Genomic DNA, 16,722 nt, shown 5'->3' on the forward strand with positions numbered 1-16,722 from the left:
GTCTCACGGACCCCCTCGAGGACCCGGAAGGCTCCCAGGTGCTCCTGAGATGACCGACCCAGAGACCGAGACGGTAGCTCCGGAGCTGGTAAGACCGCTACGTTCCCTGGTGGAGGGCCGGGAGGAGAATCTTTTGTTAATTTCATTACATTCTCAATAATAGAGCTATTTCCTTTTGTCTCTGGTTCACCTGGCCTGCAAATGCCATTCTCATGGCACTTTGCTTCCAGATCTCAACAGTCCCGGCTTCCTGAACGCGGTACCCCCACCCTCAGCCCCACGACTGTTCCCCGGACAGGCCGGTTCAGATGAGTCCAGAGGACGCCAACATCAGACCTCCTCCTCAGTCACGAACCCGCCTCCTGCCGGGTGCGCGGAGTAAGTAAGTGCTTCGAGTCTGTTCTCAGCACCAGAGCCTCGGGACACTTCACTGCCTCCCGACAACGTATTACCTGTTCCGCCCCGCTGCGAAGCCCCACCAGGTACGTCCAAAATACTAGTCTTATTGGTTCGCAGCGGTAGACTTGAAGGACGCGTACTTTCACGTCTCGATCCTGCCACAACACCGACCCTTTCTACGGTTCGCGTTCGACGGTCTGGCGTATCAGTACAAAGTCCTCCCCTTCAGCCTGTCTCTGTCCCCTCGCGTCTTCACGAAAGTCGCAGAGGCAGCCCTTGCCCCGCTCCGAGAAGCCAGCATACGCATACTCAATTACCTCAATGATTGGCTCATCGTGGCCCCCTCGCAAGAGTTACTATGCGTGCACAGTGACCAGGTGCTCAGGCACCTCAGCCGTTTGGGGCTTCAGGTCAACTGGGAAAAGCGCAAGCTCGCCCCGGTTCAGAGCATCTCTTTTCTCAGCATGTAGTTAGACTCAGTCTCAATGTCAGCATGTCTCTCCAACGAGCGTGCACAGTCGGTGCTGAAATGCCTCGCTTCCTTCAAGCCAGGCACCGTGGTCCCTTTAACGTTTCCAGAGGCTCCTGGAGCATATGGCATCCTCCGCGGTGGCTGCGCCGCTGGGGTTGATGCATGTGAGACCACCTCAGCACTGGCCTCAGACTCGAGTCCCAAGATCACCACCGCCTGCCGCAAAACCTTCAAACCCTGGACAGACCTCTGCTTTCTACGGGCAGGAGTACCCTTGCAGCAGGTGTCCCGACGCGTCCTGGTAAAGACCGGCGCCTCCAAATCGGGTTGGGGCACCATGTGCAACGGGCACGCACCCGCTGGCACATCAACTGCCTAGAGTTGTTGGCTGTTTTCTTTGCCCTGAGGAAGTTTCTCCAATTAATTTGAGACAAACATGCCCTAGTCAGGTCAGACAGCACCTCAGTGGTCGCTGCGTGCCACTCACATCCCCGGCAACCTCAATGTGATAGCGGACGTGCTGTCACTGCAACGCTTGCCCAGTGGGGAGTGGAGGCTCCACCCCCAGTCGGTCCAGCTGATCTGGGAACGGTTCGGTAAGGCCCAGGTAGACATGTTAGCCTCTAAAGAAACCTCCCACTGCCCACTCTGGTATGCCCGGACAGATGGTCCCCTCGGGGCAGGCGCTTTAGTACACAGCTGGCCCGCGGGGCTGCTTAAGTATGCATTTCCCCCAGTGAGCCTTCTTGCACAGGTGCTGTGCAAGGTCAAGGTCACGCTGATGAACTGGCCGGGTGAATCGCTTGCGCCTAGCGCCCTTTCCCTCAGCCAAGGTAAAATAGTGCGCCTTTGTTCCCAGGAGACCCCATCTTTTGGATCCCTGGTTGATTCCTCCCTAGCCCTTTTGGGTCTGCAGTTCAGCGGAGGAACTCGCCGACCCAAGCCACTACGGGTACTCAATCTACCCTGTACTGGAATAGGTGCTCCACAGGTTAAGGCCTCCTGTTTGGACTCCCCCTGTGTGTAATTCCTCGGTACTGTCCCCTCACGAGTGGACTCCCGTGTCTCCCTTAGGCAGTTCCAGCTGCCTCGGTCGCCATGCTGTTGCTTCCCCCCTCCACGAGGCTGGATCTACCACCGCGCCAACTTTCCCACGTAGGACCTAAGCAGCCATGTGATGTATTCGCCACTCTTTGCCTCCCCTGCAGGGTAGGTGTGGTCTCCGCAGGGTCTTATCCCCCTGAAAGAATAGGAAACGGGGTAAGACCCCCTTCCCTTAATGCGAGAAACATAGAGAGAAAAGAGGCCCAGCCAGGCTTGGCCCGTTCCCAGGTTGGCAAGCATCACCTTGTTCCCCTCACTAGGGTAACCAGAAGGATTCTGATGACTTTAATTGGGCATTGGGGAAGGTACGTGCAGCCTGATACAGCTGGTCGCCTTTGCACGTAAGAATACCTGCCCGCTCCTGTATCAGCAGTTCACGTACACGGCTCAGCGCATGGCATGATTGAAGTGGGACCCCTAGTGTCGCTTCTCAGACACAACGTGGAGAGAGCGACAGAAGGGGAATGTCTAGGTTACGTATGTAACCTCCGTTCCCCGATGGAGGGAATGAGACGTTGTGTCTTAACCGCCACGTCGCTGAGCCGAGCCACTGTTGTGGCCGGACCATTTCCGGCTCCTCAGAAAAATCCTGAATGAACTCTCGTATTCGCCCCGCTTAAATGCCCGTATGTCCGGGGGCGGGAAATGCAAATACCATCTGCCAACTTCTCATTGGCCTTTTTTCATAGAACAGAGGTATATATCGGCACTCAAGAGAGACCCCTAGTGTCGCTTCTCCGATACAACGTCTCGTTCCCTCCATCGGGGAACGGAGGTTACATACGTAACCTAGACGTTTTCTTACTATATATTCTGCTAATACACTGCATATATATAGAAGCCTGCGGTCGGCTAAGGAACATTGCCTTGTCGTACCAAAACAAAGAGGCACCAAAACACTTTCCAGGACTTTCAGTTTCATCATACCACGGTGGTGGAATGACCTTCCCAACTCAATCCGGGAAGCTAACTCACTCTCCATCTTCAAAAAACGGCTAAAAACACATCTTTTCCAAAAGCACTTAACCGGTCACTAATAAAAAAAAAATATATATATATATATATATATATATATATATATATTTACATTTCTTGTTGCACTTAAATCTGTTTTGTATACTATTCTGATGATAGTGAAACTTTGTAATATGGCACTTTTTGTACCACTGTCTCCTTAAGATGATTCGCTGATGTTTCTCCTCTTTTGTAAGTCGCTTTGGATAAAAGCGTCTGCCAAATGAATAAATGTAAATGTAAATATATCTATATTACTCTACTACTATTTTAAATGTCACTGCTACTACATTGCACATATCTGTACATGTTATTCATACACTGCTCATATTACATAGCCATATTTATTCTGCTCTTATAACACTGCAATATATTTGTGTACCTGCCTATGCACCACCTGTCTATACTTGATTATTACATTGCACTTTTCTGCTTTTTTGCACTTCTGGTTGGATGCAAACTGCATTTCGTTGTCTTTGTACTTGTACTCTGCACAATGACAATAAAGTTGAATCTAATCTAAATTCCCTCCCCAAGAGGTAGTATTTGAGGGAGTCCAAAGCCCATTTGATCGCCAAACATTCCTTCTCTACTGTAGAGTAGAGGTACTTTAGCAAAGGTACACTTGGCAGCTTTAACCATAAGTCCTGCAGCATGGAGACACTCAAAGACCACTTTAAGGTGTTTCAGATGTTCTTCCCATGTGTTACTATAAACAACAATGTCATCCAGGTAAGCCATGGCAAAATCTGACAGTCTCTGGAACATAGCAGGGGCCCCATGCAACCCAAAAAGGCATAACTTTAAAGTGATAGAGTCCCCAGGGGGTTTTGAAGGCTGTTAACTCACGGCATGACTGTGCTAAAGGGACCTGCCAGTAGCCTTTACACAGATCAATAGTAGTAAGGTACCTTGCCTTGCCCAAACATTCAATCAAGTCATCAATGCGAGGTGTTGGATAGGAGTCAAATTTGGAAATGGCATTCAGATATCTAAAATCAATGCAAAACCTGAGTGTGCCATCCTTTTTGGGCACCAAGACAACAGGGTTGCACCACTCACTTTTTGAGGACTCAATGATACCAAGAGACAGCATCAGATCAATTTACTTTTCCAGTGGGCCCAGCAGGCATTCAGGAATCCTGTAACTCCTAGGTCTAACAGGGGATCACTCTTAAAAACAATGTCATGCTCTACCAGTATTGTATGGCCAGGGTTTTCCTGAAAGACATCTGGTATACAAAGAGACCTCACCTTTGACTGCTGGGCCTCTGTGAGGTGATCCAGATTCGGCACTGAAGGGGAAGGCACTGGCAAATACTGCTGTTCCACCTCCTCATCCCCCACTCTCTGGATGAGCAGCACACTAGGTCTCTCCACAGCATTTTCCTCTTGCCTAGGCATCCACTCTTTCAGCAGGTTGATGTGTAAGATCCTAGGACGACTCCGACCTGGAGTGGAGATTGCATATGTGGTTGGGCTGATCTTTCTAATTTCCTCATAGGGTCCTTGCCATTTAGCCAGAAGCTTGCTCTCCTCTGTAGGCAGCATCACCAGCACCTTCTGGCCGGGCTCAAAACTCCTTTCTCTCGCCCACCGGTCATACCAAGCCTTCTGCTTGAGCTGGGCAGCTGCCATGTGCTCCTGATCAAGCGCAGTCATTTTCTCCAGTTTCTCTCTCAAGAAACAACATTCAAAGGTTCTTTCCCACTTGGGGGTCCCTCCCACATTTCTTCCAGGAGAGTTAAAGGCCCCCTCACCTCATGACCAAATAGCAACTCGAATGGTGAAAACCCAGTGGAAGCTTGTGGCACTTTTCTGTAAGCAAACAGCAGGTAAGGAAGCCACTGGTCCCAATCAGAGCCAGTGTCATCAACAAACTTACGGAGCATCTGTTTGAGTGTCTGATTAAACCGTTCAGTTAGCCCATCAGTTTGTGGATGTTATGGTGTAGTTCTCAAACCTCTGATTCCCAGCAACTGATACACATCCTTCAACAGCTTAGACATTAAGTTGGTGCCTTGGTCAGTGAGTATCTCCTGGGGAAACCCAACCCTTGAAAAAAACTGGACAAGTCAAGATGCTTCCGCCTTTGCTTTAACAGACTTTAGGGGAAACACTTCTGGGTACTTTGTAGCATAATCCGTAACAACAAGCATAAATCGGTTTCCTGACTTACTTCGCTCCACTGGGCCAACAACGTCCCAAGATGGTCACTGGTAGAGGATGAAGGGGAGCTCTGGTTGGACGTTTTGCTGATGTTTGCTGGCACTGAGGGCAACTCCGACAGAATAGGGCTACATCCTTACGTAAACCAGGCCAATGAAAATAGCGGTGTATTTGAGCTGATGTTTTATGTTTCCGTAGGTGGCCAGCCCAGGGAATGGAGTGACCTAAAGCTAGCACAGACTCTCTGGCCACTTTAGGAACCATCAGCTGTTTTCTTGACCTGTATTGATAGTAAAGGAGACCATTCTGTAAAGTAAAGCCTTCAAACCCATGGTCCATATCAACTCTCCCTTCATTTGCCTTTGCTCTTTGTATGTAGTCAGCTAAACTAGCATCTTCTTGCTGCAGTTGCATCATGTTCACAGGTAATTGGAAACCCACTGGCAGCTCATGAGTTGACATCATGATGGAACTTTTCCTGCCATCTCTGCCTACGAGACTTACAAGACTTTCCTGGCTCTGCCTCAACCTCGGCCTCATAAAAAGGCAGGGACCACAGAGTGCAATCTGTCTCACCTGGCTGCTGTGTTGATGCCCATGCCTGAGCCCGGGTCAGGGCCATATTGCAGGTCGGACGCTGCTGTTTCAGATCAAGAAGCACTGGCAAATCATGGCCTAACACCGCTGGAAAAGGCAGATTATCAGTGACACCAACATTTAACAGGCAAGTCTGTCCATGCACTTTAACATACACATCAGCAGTTGGATAACGTTTTTCATCCCCATGGACACAACAAATAGGGACCGTCTCAGTCGTACAGACAGCCTGAGGGGGAACATGACTTCTGTGTACTAGTGTTTGATTACTTCCAGTGTCAATAAGTACCCTCAGGATCTGACCATTAATTTCGACTGATGTCTCTTTAAGTGATTGCCTCACCTGCAGCCCAGGCTCATATGTCTTCCGGGGTGTATAGCACATCTGTGTAAGTTTTATGGGATTCTGCGGACAAGCTGGTTTGGTGTGTCCCTCTTCCCCACATAAATAACAAACCACATGGTTAAAACGTTTACCGTAACCGTGAGCAGGTGGCTGATTCTCCTTCACAGGTGGCTTACTCATTGTCGATCGTGGGCCATGCTGAGTAAAGACAGGTTTCTGTCCATCTTTTGAAGCCTTCCAGGACCTGTAAACCCAGGAGGGGTTTTTACTGCGTGCAACCATGAACACATCTGCCAATGAAGCAGCCTCTGCCGCAGTCTGTGGGTCATGCTCTTTGATCCAAACCTGCAGCTCAGGGGACAGCATACGCAAGTATTGCTCACAAATTATGATTTCACCAATATCATCAACGGTTTTATCCCTTGGTTGAAACCACTTCCCATAAAGCTCCTTAAGGGCCCTTACATAGTCAACGCATCGGTACGCGTACGCGTCTGAAAGGCTACGCATCGCTACGGCCGCCATTATGCGTCGATGCGTAGCCAAATGTGTCGTCCTAGTTTTTGATACGCGACGCACCGATGCACGCAATACTATGCGTTGTCGGTGGGGGCGACATTGCAAGTATTGTACATTAATTCAAGTATATTATGTTTACAGAAGAAGATTTGAATACAATGGCGGGCGAAGAGGAAAAATTATGCGAGCTTATACGCATACATCCGCATTTATATGACAGTTCGTCGCAGTTACACTCCAATAAAATAGCGTTGGAAAATGCCTGGAGGGAGGTTGCAACCGCGATGGGAAAGACCGTAGATAAGGTGAAAACGGACTGGAAAAGTGCCCGTGACAAGTTTACTAGGGCGCACAAAAAGTGGATTTTGATCTGAATATGATGTGACCCGACTATACTAATATCACCAGACTCTACTACCCCCTGTTGCGGGAGCGGTGTATTGCATTGCACGCATGGCCCGTGACGCATGCGTCTGCTTGCGTCCACTGTTTAGACTATGAAAGGGAGCGCGTCGCTCGCGTCACTCGCGTTGCTCGCGTTGACTATGTAACGGCCCTAAGTCTTACATACAGCTCTTTTGGGGTCTCTTCAGGCTCCACATTAAGAGATCTAAATCTTTGCCGATATGCTTCAGAGTTAATATCAGAGTCAATATCATCATGGCACCTTTAACTTTATCATAATCAAGAGAGTCATCAAAATCCATGTGTACATAAGCACTTCGAGCCTTACCCGTCAACAATGGAATAAGCCGAAAGCCCCAATCCTCTTTTGACCACTGACAGGCCACGGCTATCCTTTCAAAGGTAACAAGAACATTTTAAATATTGTCTGTATCAGTTAATTTTTAAAGCTTAGGCTCTTTAAAAAAATGTGACTGAGACTGACCATACTGAGAGTCATCCTGCTGGAGGGCTCTTGTTGGATAAGCCGCCTGAAATGGTGAACTGACCTGGGCTTCGTCACTCTGGGTATTTTGCTGGGGACAGGAGGATCCAGATTCAGGTGAGGTCCTTGCCTGAACCTCCAATTGAAGTAGACTGAACTGGTGTTGAAGTGCCTTGAACCTCTTCTCTTGCCTGGTTGCCTCCTGATCACATCGGGTCTCACAGGCTTGCTGCTGCCCCATGTGAGTCTGAAAGAGGTTTACCAGGTCAGCGATGGTTAATTCTGCTATATCTTTGTCCTCCATGTCAGTGCCTCCACCTTCATCTGCCTCATTGTCTGCTCGGTCTTCAGTTTCTGGTTGCGGCCCTCGTTCACCTCCAGTTCTATTCCCTCCTCTTCCTTATGGCATTCTAACAAAGAAGGGGAGGTGTAGAGAAGAAAAAACAAAACCTCTTGTGTCCTCTACTGAAAGATCCCACCACTGCTACCAATTGTCAGGGACCAAGCAGTAAAGGCAAGGACACACGGTTGTTGTTAAGAAAGTTTAGGCTTTATTTAAAAAAACTATGTCAATTAAAGTTCAAACAAAAGTACTTAAAGTGGGTCTTTTAACAAAACTGAGGTCAACATAACAAGACTACAATATACATCTCAACATAACAAACCTAACCTCCCGAATGACACAAAAGGAGGGGTATATATATACACACAAAGGCTAGCCTACACCAAACACAAAGGGGAGAAAACTTAACTTACTACAATTACCAAGACCGAAAATAAACCCAACAACTAACCATAAGAAATTACTAAACAAACAAAACTACCAAAACCCAATTTTAATCTAACCCAAACAAATTATCCACATGCTGCTGTGTTGTTAACATTTTGTAGTTCAGAGTCCCCCTGCCCACTGCCAGGAGTTGGTTCCTTCCACTTCCTGTGGTGTAGTATAAAAGGCAGTTTCAAACTCCAGCTCTCCATTTGGCAGTTGACTCCGCAGCAGGAGCATGTGAAGAAACAAAAGACTGGTATAACTCACTAAACAATTCTGATCAAATGAATACTATTATTAACCAAAATGCTTGCACTCAGATTGGAAATGTTATCATCATTTATTAAATGAATAAACATATCTAAAGAAAATGTGTTTGTGGTTATTTGTAAAAACAAAACCCATTACCACCACTTTAGATGCTGGCGGTTGATAGGGCTGTCACACAGTTCAAACTATAAATTATTTCATTTGTTCTGCACACACTTTTGAAAAGCAAAACATTTTTGATTAAAGGAAAAATAAACATGAACTTTCACACTCCACCTCCTGTCCATATGCTTTTTCTTACAGACAGCTGGATCAATGAAGATCTATGTTCAAGACAGTATGTTAGTCATGTGATAAATATAAAATCTCCTTATTGTGCTGTATTTCATTCTCTGTTAAAGACTGGCAGGCTGTAATCTCACTGATGAGTGCTGTGAAAGTTTGTCTTCAGTTCTACAATCATCAAACTCCCTGGGAGAGCTGGACCTGAGTAACAATGACCTGCAGGATTCAGGAGTGAAGCTGCTCTCTGATGCACTGAGGAGTCCTCACTGTACACTAGAGATATTGAGGTCAGTGATTTTCAGTAGAAAAAAATCAGACATTGAAAGAATAAATGGCTCAGTGACTGTCACAACACTTCTTGTCTAAATGTGAAGTATTAATTCCGGAATAGTTTGTTGTATAAAACTACTTTCTGATCATTTTGTTCTTTGTTTAGATTGGCAGCTTGTAGATTCACTGATCTGTACTGTGAAAGATTGTCTTCAGTTCTACAATCATCAAATTCCTCAAGTCTGAGAGAGCTGGACCTGAGTAACAATGACCTGCAGGATTCAGGAGTGATGCTGCTCTCTGATGCACTGAAGAGTCCTCACTGTACACTGGAGATATTGAGGTCAGTGATTTTCAGAAGAAAAAAATCAGACATTGAAACAATAAAAGGCTCGGTGACTGTCACAACACTTTTTGTCTAAATGTGAAGTATTCATTCTGGAATAATTTGTTATATAAAACTAGTTTCTGATCATTTTGTTCTTTGTTTAGATTGGCAGCTTGTAGATTCACTGGTCAGTGCTGTGAAAGATTGTCTTCAGTTCTACAATATTCAAACTCCTCAAGTCTGAGAGAGCTGGACCTGAGTAACAATGACCTGCAGGATTCAGGAGTGATGCGGCTCTCTGACGGACTGAAGAGTCCTCACTGTGCACTGGAGATACTCAGGTTAGTGATTTTCAGTAGAAATGATCAGACATTGAAACAATAAATGTTCTCATATTTTCAGTCATAAGCTTAATTTACATAATCGTCAGCTAGCATCTGCCAGCAAGAGGTTATTATTCTCTTAACTGACAGGACTCCCTACTGAGTTAATGTTTCTGACAACTAGGAAAGCATTTCTGATGTGTAAAAAAAAAACAACGCTCAGTTGCTGGGCTCTTTTGTTCTCATCAAGTGACCAATGAGCTTCTTTTTCTGAAGAACTGACCACATGTCATGCTCTGATCTGAACGTTTTCATCAGCAATCACATTCACAGCCGCATATCATCACAAACACTGATTGTAATCCATAGTGATTCTGTCACCGAGATGTTTTCTGTGACTCTCCAAAACAAAAATGACTAATAAAATAAGAAAGTGGAGGCCGAACAGTCTGTTTTTATTGAACGGAAATCCTTTTCTCACTGAAAGGTCTGGCAAACCCAGAGAGGATAAACTCACAATCACATCCACAGCATAAAGTTACTTCATGAATCCCATCCTAAAACACTATTATAATTGTTTATGTTCACACGGTACTCCTGTTGTTACTTCGGTGACCTCCATGTGATAGGGAATCAGAAATAGAGTTCTGTCACCCATCCGGCATTCTGAGTCTATAAAGAGAGTGAGATCTCAGCAATGTACCGATCACAGTCGATAAATATGACGCCCTCAGCCAAGAGTGAGTTGTTTGGAGTCGACTAGTGTAACACCTCCTTTCTTTTAAAGATATTACTCTGAGAGGGTTCAACAGATTTTGGTCATGTACTGATAAATAAATCTCTTCAGAAAACAAATGAATATTTAAACCTATTTTATTTTCCCCACCAGTGCTTAATACACGTGCCAAACAGATAATAAATAAACCGCAAAGCACTCTCAAAAGTCTTTGTCTCTTCAATGAGTCAAGGAGATGAAATAAACTTTTCGTTCGGATGTCCTGTCTTTTGATAAGTTGAAGTGATGATGAAGATGCAATGAGTTTCAATTCCACCAAGCTATTTGAGTGCGATGCAATGATTGTAGTCCTATAGTCCACAATGTGAGAAAAGATCACAGTCAACGGTGTTCAGTGAAATGTTGTCCTCAGTGCCATGTAGCTGGCCATGTGCAAGGCCATGTGCTGTAGCCTTGTTGCCAGCATGGATTGCACTTGGATTCACTGTCTCTAGTATCCCATCAGTGCTTGTAGTAGTTTTTCATGCCAATTTTGTGAAAAATCACTCAGCATCTTTGGGGTTTTGATTTCAGAAGAATAGACTTTATTATCACACAATAAAGCCGAGTTGCCTACGGTGAAACCACAGTACCAACAACAACTACAACAACAACAACAACAACCGAAGCATCTTTGGTTTGGTTTTACTTAAATACATCTCCTCAAACAAGGTGGGGCTTACATGCATTATCTATCATGCTCTTCATTGACTCTGGTCTTGACCATATTAAGAAGTAACAGAATGTCCTTTGGAAGAGATCAATTCTCCCCCCTAAGTAATGCTATTTATGTTTCTGCACACACAGTCAAATAGTCAAACCTATGTGAGCACATATTCATCACGTCACAGGCCTTTACACACAGTAAACTGCATGTTTGCTCCTCAGACATAACTGTGGTATAAAACAACAATTTAACTTGATAAAAAATATACTACATATTCCCTCCTCTGTGACTTTCTATAGTCACAAATTAACATATTTAAGCATGTACGTGCTCCTGGTTTGGTCTTGTTTTTGGTTGTCACAGTTATGTAGATTGCATTAAACAAAATATTCATCCTAATTTTAAGAGTTCTTGCTTGTAGTGTAGATGTCTTCAACCCAGATGCTTTATGCATCGTAGAGGATCACCCTTTGGGGAGAGGTTAACCAGCACTTACACCCAGGGCGTGGTTCTTCATATCTTCTTATATATTCATTGAAGGAATCAATTTCCTCCCAATTTGGTCTTTCTGTCCATTCAGGGTAGTTGCCATTGCATTGGGCCATTCACATCAATCAAAGTCATCTGCTTTACTGTTGCTTGAATCCAAAATTATTTTACTAAGGATCACACAGAATCTTATTCCTTCCACAATGTTATTATCCAGATATGATATTAATTTTAGTTAATTGTGCACCCCATTTCTTTTGGCAATCAGGTCATGTTCATTTTTAGTCACCACCATATATTCTTTTCCATTCTTCATTATTATTCAAATGTACATGAGTTCAATAACAGCATAAATAAAAATAATTTTCCTTCATCATGCAAACAGTCCCAGGTTTGCTTATATTAATAATTTAGGCACTTCTTTGTATGCAACGGTTCTCAAAGCTTTACCTCCAAAATCAATCTATAATTGATCTTCTACACAGGGTGTGATCCCCTGATAACACAGTGATAGAATGCTTGTTATTCATCGCTGTGATAAAATATTTTAATAAAGCGGTTATTAAGACACTGTCAGGTTGAGTGGAACTCACAACTTCTGGCAGGTTTCTTCTAGACCTCCCTTTTGATGCTTCTTTCCTTAAAGCATCCATCCACTTCCTTAAACCCAGTTCACCCTTCTTGGGCATGTTTCCAGGGCGGTGGCTCTGTCTTAGGCAGCTCTCATTTTGCAATTGGAGAGTCTTTACCCGTCATTGGGTCAGTCACCTCTTGCCACTGGAGAATTTTACCCATCATTGGGTCATCATCTCTTGTCTCTGGTCTCGGTACCGCTCAGTCTTATTATCCAATCTTTAATAATTTGGTATCTGTAAACAAACATTTTCCCTTGTTTTAGGGAGCATCACCTGAGAACCATCACAGCCAATGGAGCCATCTACAACTGCTCAAACATTGAGACAGTCCAAAACGTGGTTAAATTCACAAAACATTATTCAAAGTTCAACAATCTATTGATATTGTCCAAATGAAAAGTAAAATGCAACAATTGAACTCATTTACAGTTCACTAATTTTCATTCAAGCTGCTATGTTTTCTCCTTTGGCAAAGGTCACAAAAGACCTTGTCCCTTGTTGAAGACTATCCATCAGAACAAATCAAAATACAGGATCAGCCTCTGTCAAGCTTCTAAGATGCTTAATTTAAATCATCACTTAATTTAATAATTTCTAGGTAGTTTTAGAACCTACATTTATTCTTCCAGATGTACACTCAACCAAATCTCTTATCTTTAGTATGAGATTCAAATTGCCCTCTGAAAATAACAAATCTTTAATCATGATGAGGAAAGCTGTTTGAACCTTTCCTTCATATTACTGTATCTAACATTATTGTCAAATCACATCATTTTCCATGTAAAAGAAAATAAAATCAAAAGAAAATAAAACAAATTAGTGATATGGTTTTAGCCCACTTAAAAACTTAAACTGAGAGCGAGAGGGAAAGAATTTTGAGAGAGAGATTGCACTCCTTCACACTGTTGTTACAGTTATTCCTTTTTTTTCTTAGAAAATCACAATAACACATTTGTAATTCTACAACAGTGAGAATAGTGATAAATGTAATTTAATAAAATGATATAATCAAATATATTTTATTATATTATCTGCTTTCAACCTTTGCCATTGTAAACCATCTTCAAGAAAACTTCTAGAATTTCTACTTCTCTTATCCCTTCCCTCCTCGCACAATAAAATTAATGCGCATTTGTATTCAGACCATTGAGAAATTTAAGTTTTCATTTAAAACTCTCTTATGATTACTTTCTCCCTTTTCTTACTCTTTCTCAGGAGAAGGAACTTTCATTATGTCAAATAAACCAACATAAATCACCTTTTTAAATTAACAGAAAATAAATTGAAGATTTTAAACAAAATAAAATAGTAAAGTGGCACAATGGAAGTTCAGACGTATATCTTGTGTTTTGCAATAATTGATCAGTGAAATACATTATGTCCTTTGAATTTCTTACTAGTCTCATTTTTATATCCTAATGTTATCATCCTTTAATAATATGATTTTTCAGCTATTATCGTCTAATACTTATCAGCATTTCATGATCAATTATTCAGTTAAATAACAGAGACAGATGTCACTGTGCATAAACTGTATACCTTTAAAACAGTTTTTTCATGGATTTAACTTAAAATAAAAAATAGCTTACTAGAGATAGACACTAATTAACTCCTTGCAGTACTGATTAAGCTTTTTCTTTAAAGTGAGGGTAGTCTTTGGAAAAGTTAGGGGAGTAAACAATCCAATATGTTACTCTTACTTTGCCATTTAGTTTTAATATTTAACCTTCACATCAACAAATTCGCAATTAGATGCTGGATTTAAATTTAGACCCTCAGAACAATTTAGACATGGATATTGCACCCATGGATGGCAGTTGGAGAATCAAACATCCAATTAGTTATATATGACTGAAATCAACTTATCAAGAGAAATTTGAATCCACAATTGAAATATCAATTCAGTAATGATTACCAGCATTCATGATAGTAGGAGGGCCAGTCATATAACCGCCCACATACTGTATTTCTCAGTCTTTTTTCTTTTCTCTGGACTGTCTCCTGTAACATAAGCTTCTTCAATCAATCATCTGGCTCAGCAATCTGCAATGATAGAGACTGGTTCCAGAATGAGTTATTGAAATGACTTACACAATGCTGACAACAAAGAGAGTAAAACATAGTTAGCATCAATTTCACACAGAATAGACACATGAACATCAAATTATTTATGATATTCAATTTAATCTTAATGTTTTTCTATGAGTTTCACCTAGTACCAATCTCCAGTTTTTCCTTAGCATTATCAATATTTTTTCAATCAAATACACCACATATTGGGACTTATTTCAATTTTATCTGGCATGACTGGTCATAGAACAAACCCAAGATAAAACTTCTCTGAGTAAATTTGAAACGTAGAGAACATGCAATGATTTAAATCATTCTTAAATTTATTTTCTTTAATTCTAGTCTCAGTGACAACTTTCAGTGTACCCATGATCAACCAATGCCTACACTGTATATATAAAACAAGAAATAAAAGAAAAATGTCTAATCTCAAAAGAAATAAAAGAAAAATGTCTAATCTCAAAAGAATCTGCTATCTCTTTTGTCTAAATTTGGGGGCCCCTGTGTTTGACTAGAGACATTATGAGAGACACCGGGTCTAACCTCTCTGTTCACTATCAGGTGTTACTCAATCTCTCCAGTCAGACATTTTCTAACAAAAATAATAAACACTATCTGTCTTATTTTTGTTGGTTGATCAAGTTTACACCAATAAAGTTGCACACACATGTACATTGTTCTCCAGACATATTTAAACACATCAAAAATAAAACATATAATCATGGGTTTTCAAATGTATATATCAGGACATTATAGTTTAATTTAATATTGTTAAAAATGTTATTCTCTCATATTGGACTAGACAGAACATAAAACAGACACATGAATGTGAAATTTTCACATTTAAGATTTACTTTTCATATTCCAATTTCAAAATCCTTCTTTTTAATCTCCCTTTCCCATTTTCTGTGGCTTTGATAACTACTGGTCTCACTACAAGAAATACTATCCACATTCTATCTAAAGTATTTGGAGCTGACCTTTGGGAGCTGACCTTTGGGGTCACATAGGGAGGTATTTTTTAAAAAGTATCCTGTCATTTTACCCTCCTCTGCATGCCTCAGCTTTTCTGGCCTGCCTCATATTTCTCAGTGAATTTTAAACTTTCTGGATATAGCTCTTACTTTATTCTTTTTATTTTTCCTGTTCTTAGTTTTTACTCTTATCTTTTTATTTATTTATTTTTTAACCGTTTAATCTAAATGTCTTTCTAAATCATTTTCCTTATCTTCTTCTAATATATGAATTATTATACCCCATACATGAATACATTTCCTATCTGTTTGTCAATTTACTTTTTAGGATCAGTTTTCATCTAGATTTTAGTTTTTATTTCTCCACTTGTTCCTTCTTCATTTTTACTTGGCATATAAAAATGAAAATTTATTTTAGCACCCTTAATTTAGATAAATCAATACATCTAGAGAATAAATTAATCTTTTATTTTTTAAATGTATTTCTTTCTACACTAATCTTCAACGGCAATATTTTGAAACAATTTTCCCAATTTCTTTCACCTTTACTTTTTAATACACAAAGTTCATTCACGTCACTTTATTATTTATTTATTTTGCTTTCTCATTTCTTTGAGATGTTACACAGTGGACTTCTAGATTTTACTCTTTCCACTGGAGTTTTACCTTATGTAATATAACAACACTTATCTTAAATACAACCTTTGTTTAAATTCCAATTACTTAGTTGACTTCAGTTTAATGCAATACACTGGACTTAAAGCTTTAATTCTTATTTTCTTTATTTATTATTTTATTTTTCTCCTAACTATTTTTGATTTTTCAAACTGATTTTTAATTTCTTTATCAGTTGTTACAATTTTTTAATTTCAATTTCAAATGTTTTATTGTTACTTGTCCCTGTGCTTTAAAGGTTAAACTTTAAGCACAGATATCTTTTGACTTCTCTGTATGAAGTTCACTTGTCTTCTGTGACTGAGTAGTTCAGAGGCCTGTCATATTTTTCAGCTGCTAGTCTAAAAAAAAACCTCACAAGCTAAGAGTTAACTTTCTGTCTACGCAGCAAAGCTGAGTCTCTCTAACCTGGTCACACACCCTACAATATCTCTTGAATGTATAGATTATCTGCATGAAGTCAAATACATTTCTATGCTACAGTCTAGTTTAGGAGTTATGTTCTAGCCCATTCCAATCAACAGCTGCTAGACTAAGAACAGCCAAGACTAAATGTTTTCCAGCCAGTTGTAAGTTAACTTTTTGACTTCTTTTTTCCTAATTTTGTTTTACATCTATATTAAATGTATATTTCTATCTATATATCTTTATCATTGGTTTTATCTCCACTTTACAACCAG

At 41.4% G+C, this 16,722-nt stretch overlaps 1 protein-coding gene across 1 annotated transcript in view; it reads left to right on the forward strand.

Moving 5' to 3' along the window:
- Nucleotides 1-16,722, forward strand: part of LOC127654639 (NACHT, LRR and PYD domains-containing protein 3-like) — a 121,654-nt gene that overhangs the window by 9,468 nt on the left and 95,464 nt on the right. Inside the window, exons 2-4 of the mRNA XM_052141868.1 lie at nucleotides 8,953-9,123; nucleotides 9,273-9,449; nucleotides 9,599-9,775. Coding sequence (XP_051997828.1) covers nucleotides 8,953-9,123; nucleotides 9,273-9,449; nucleotides 9,599-9,775 — 525 coding nt within the window. The remainder of the gene's footprint in view (nucleotides 1-8,952; nucleotides 9,124-9,272; nucleotides 9,450-9,598; nucleotides 9,776-16,722) is intronic.

This window comes from Xyrauchen texanus, chromosome 2 (genome assembly GCF_025860055.1).
Source record: "Xyrauchen texanus isolate HMW12.3.18 chromosome 2, RBS_HiC_50CHRs, whole genome shotgun sequence".
In the NCBI taxonomy this organism is placed as follows: domain Eukaryota; kingdom Metazoa; phylum Chordata; class Actinopteri; order Cypriniformes; family Catostomidae; genus Xyrauchen; species Xyrauchen texanus.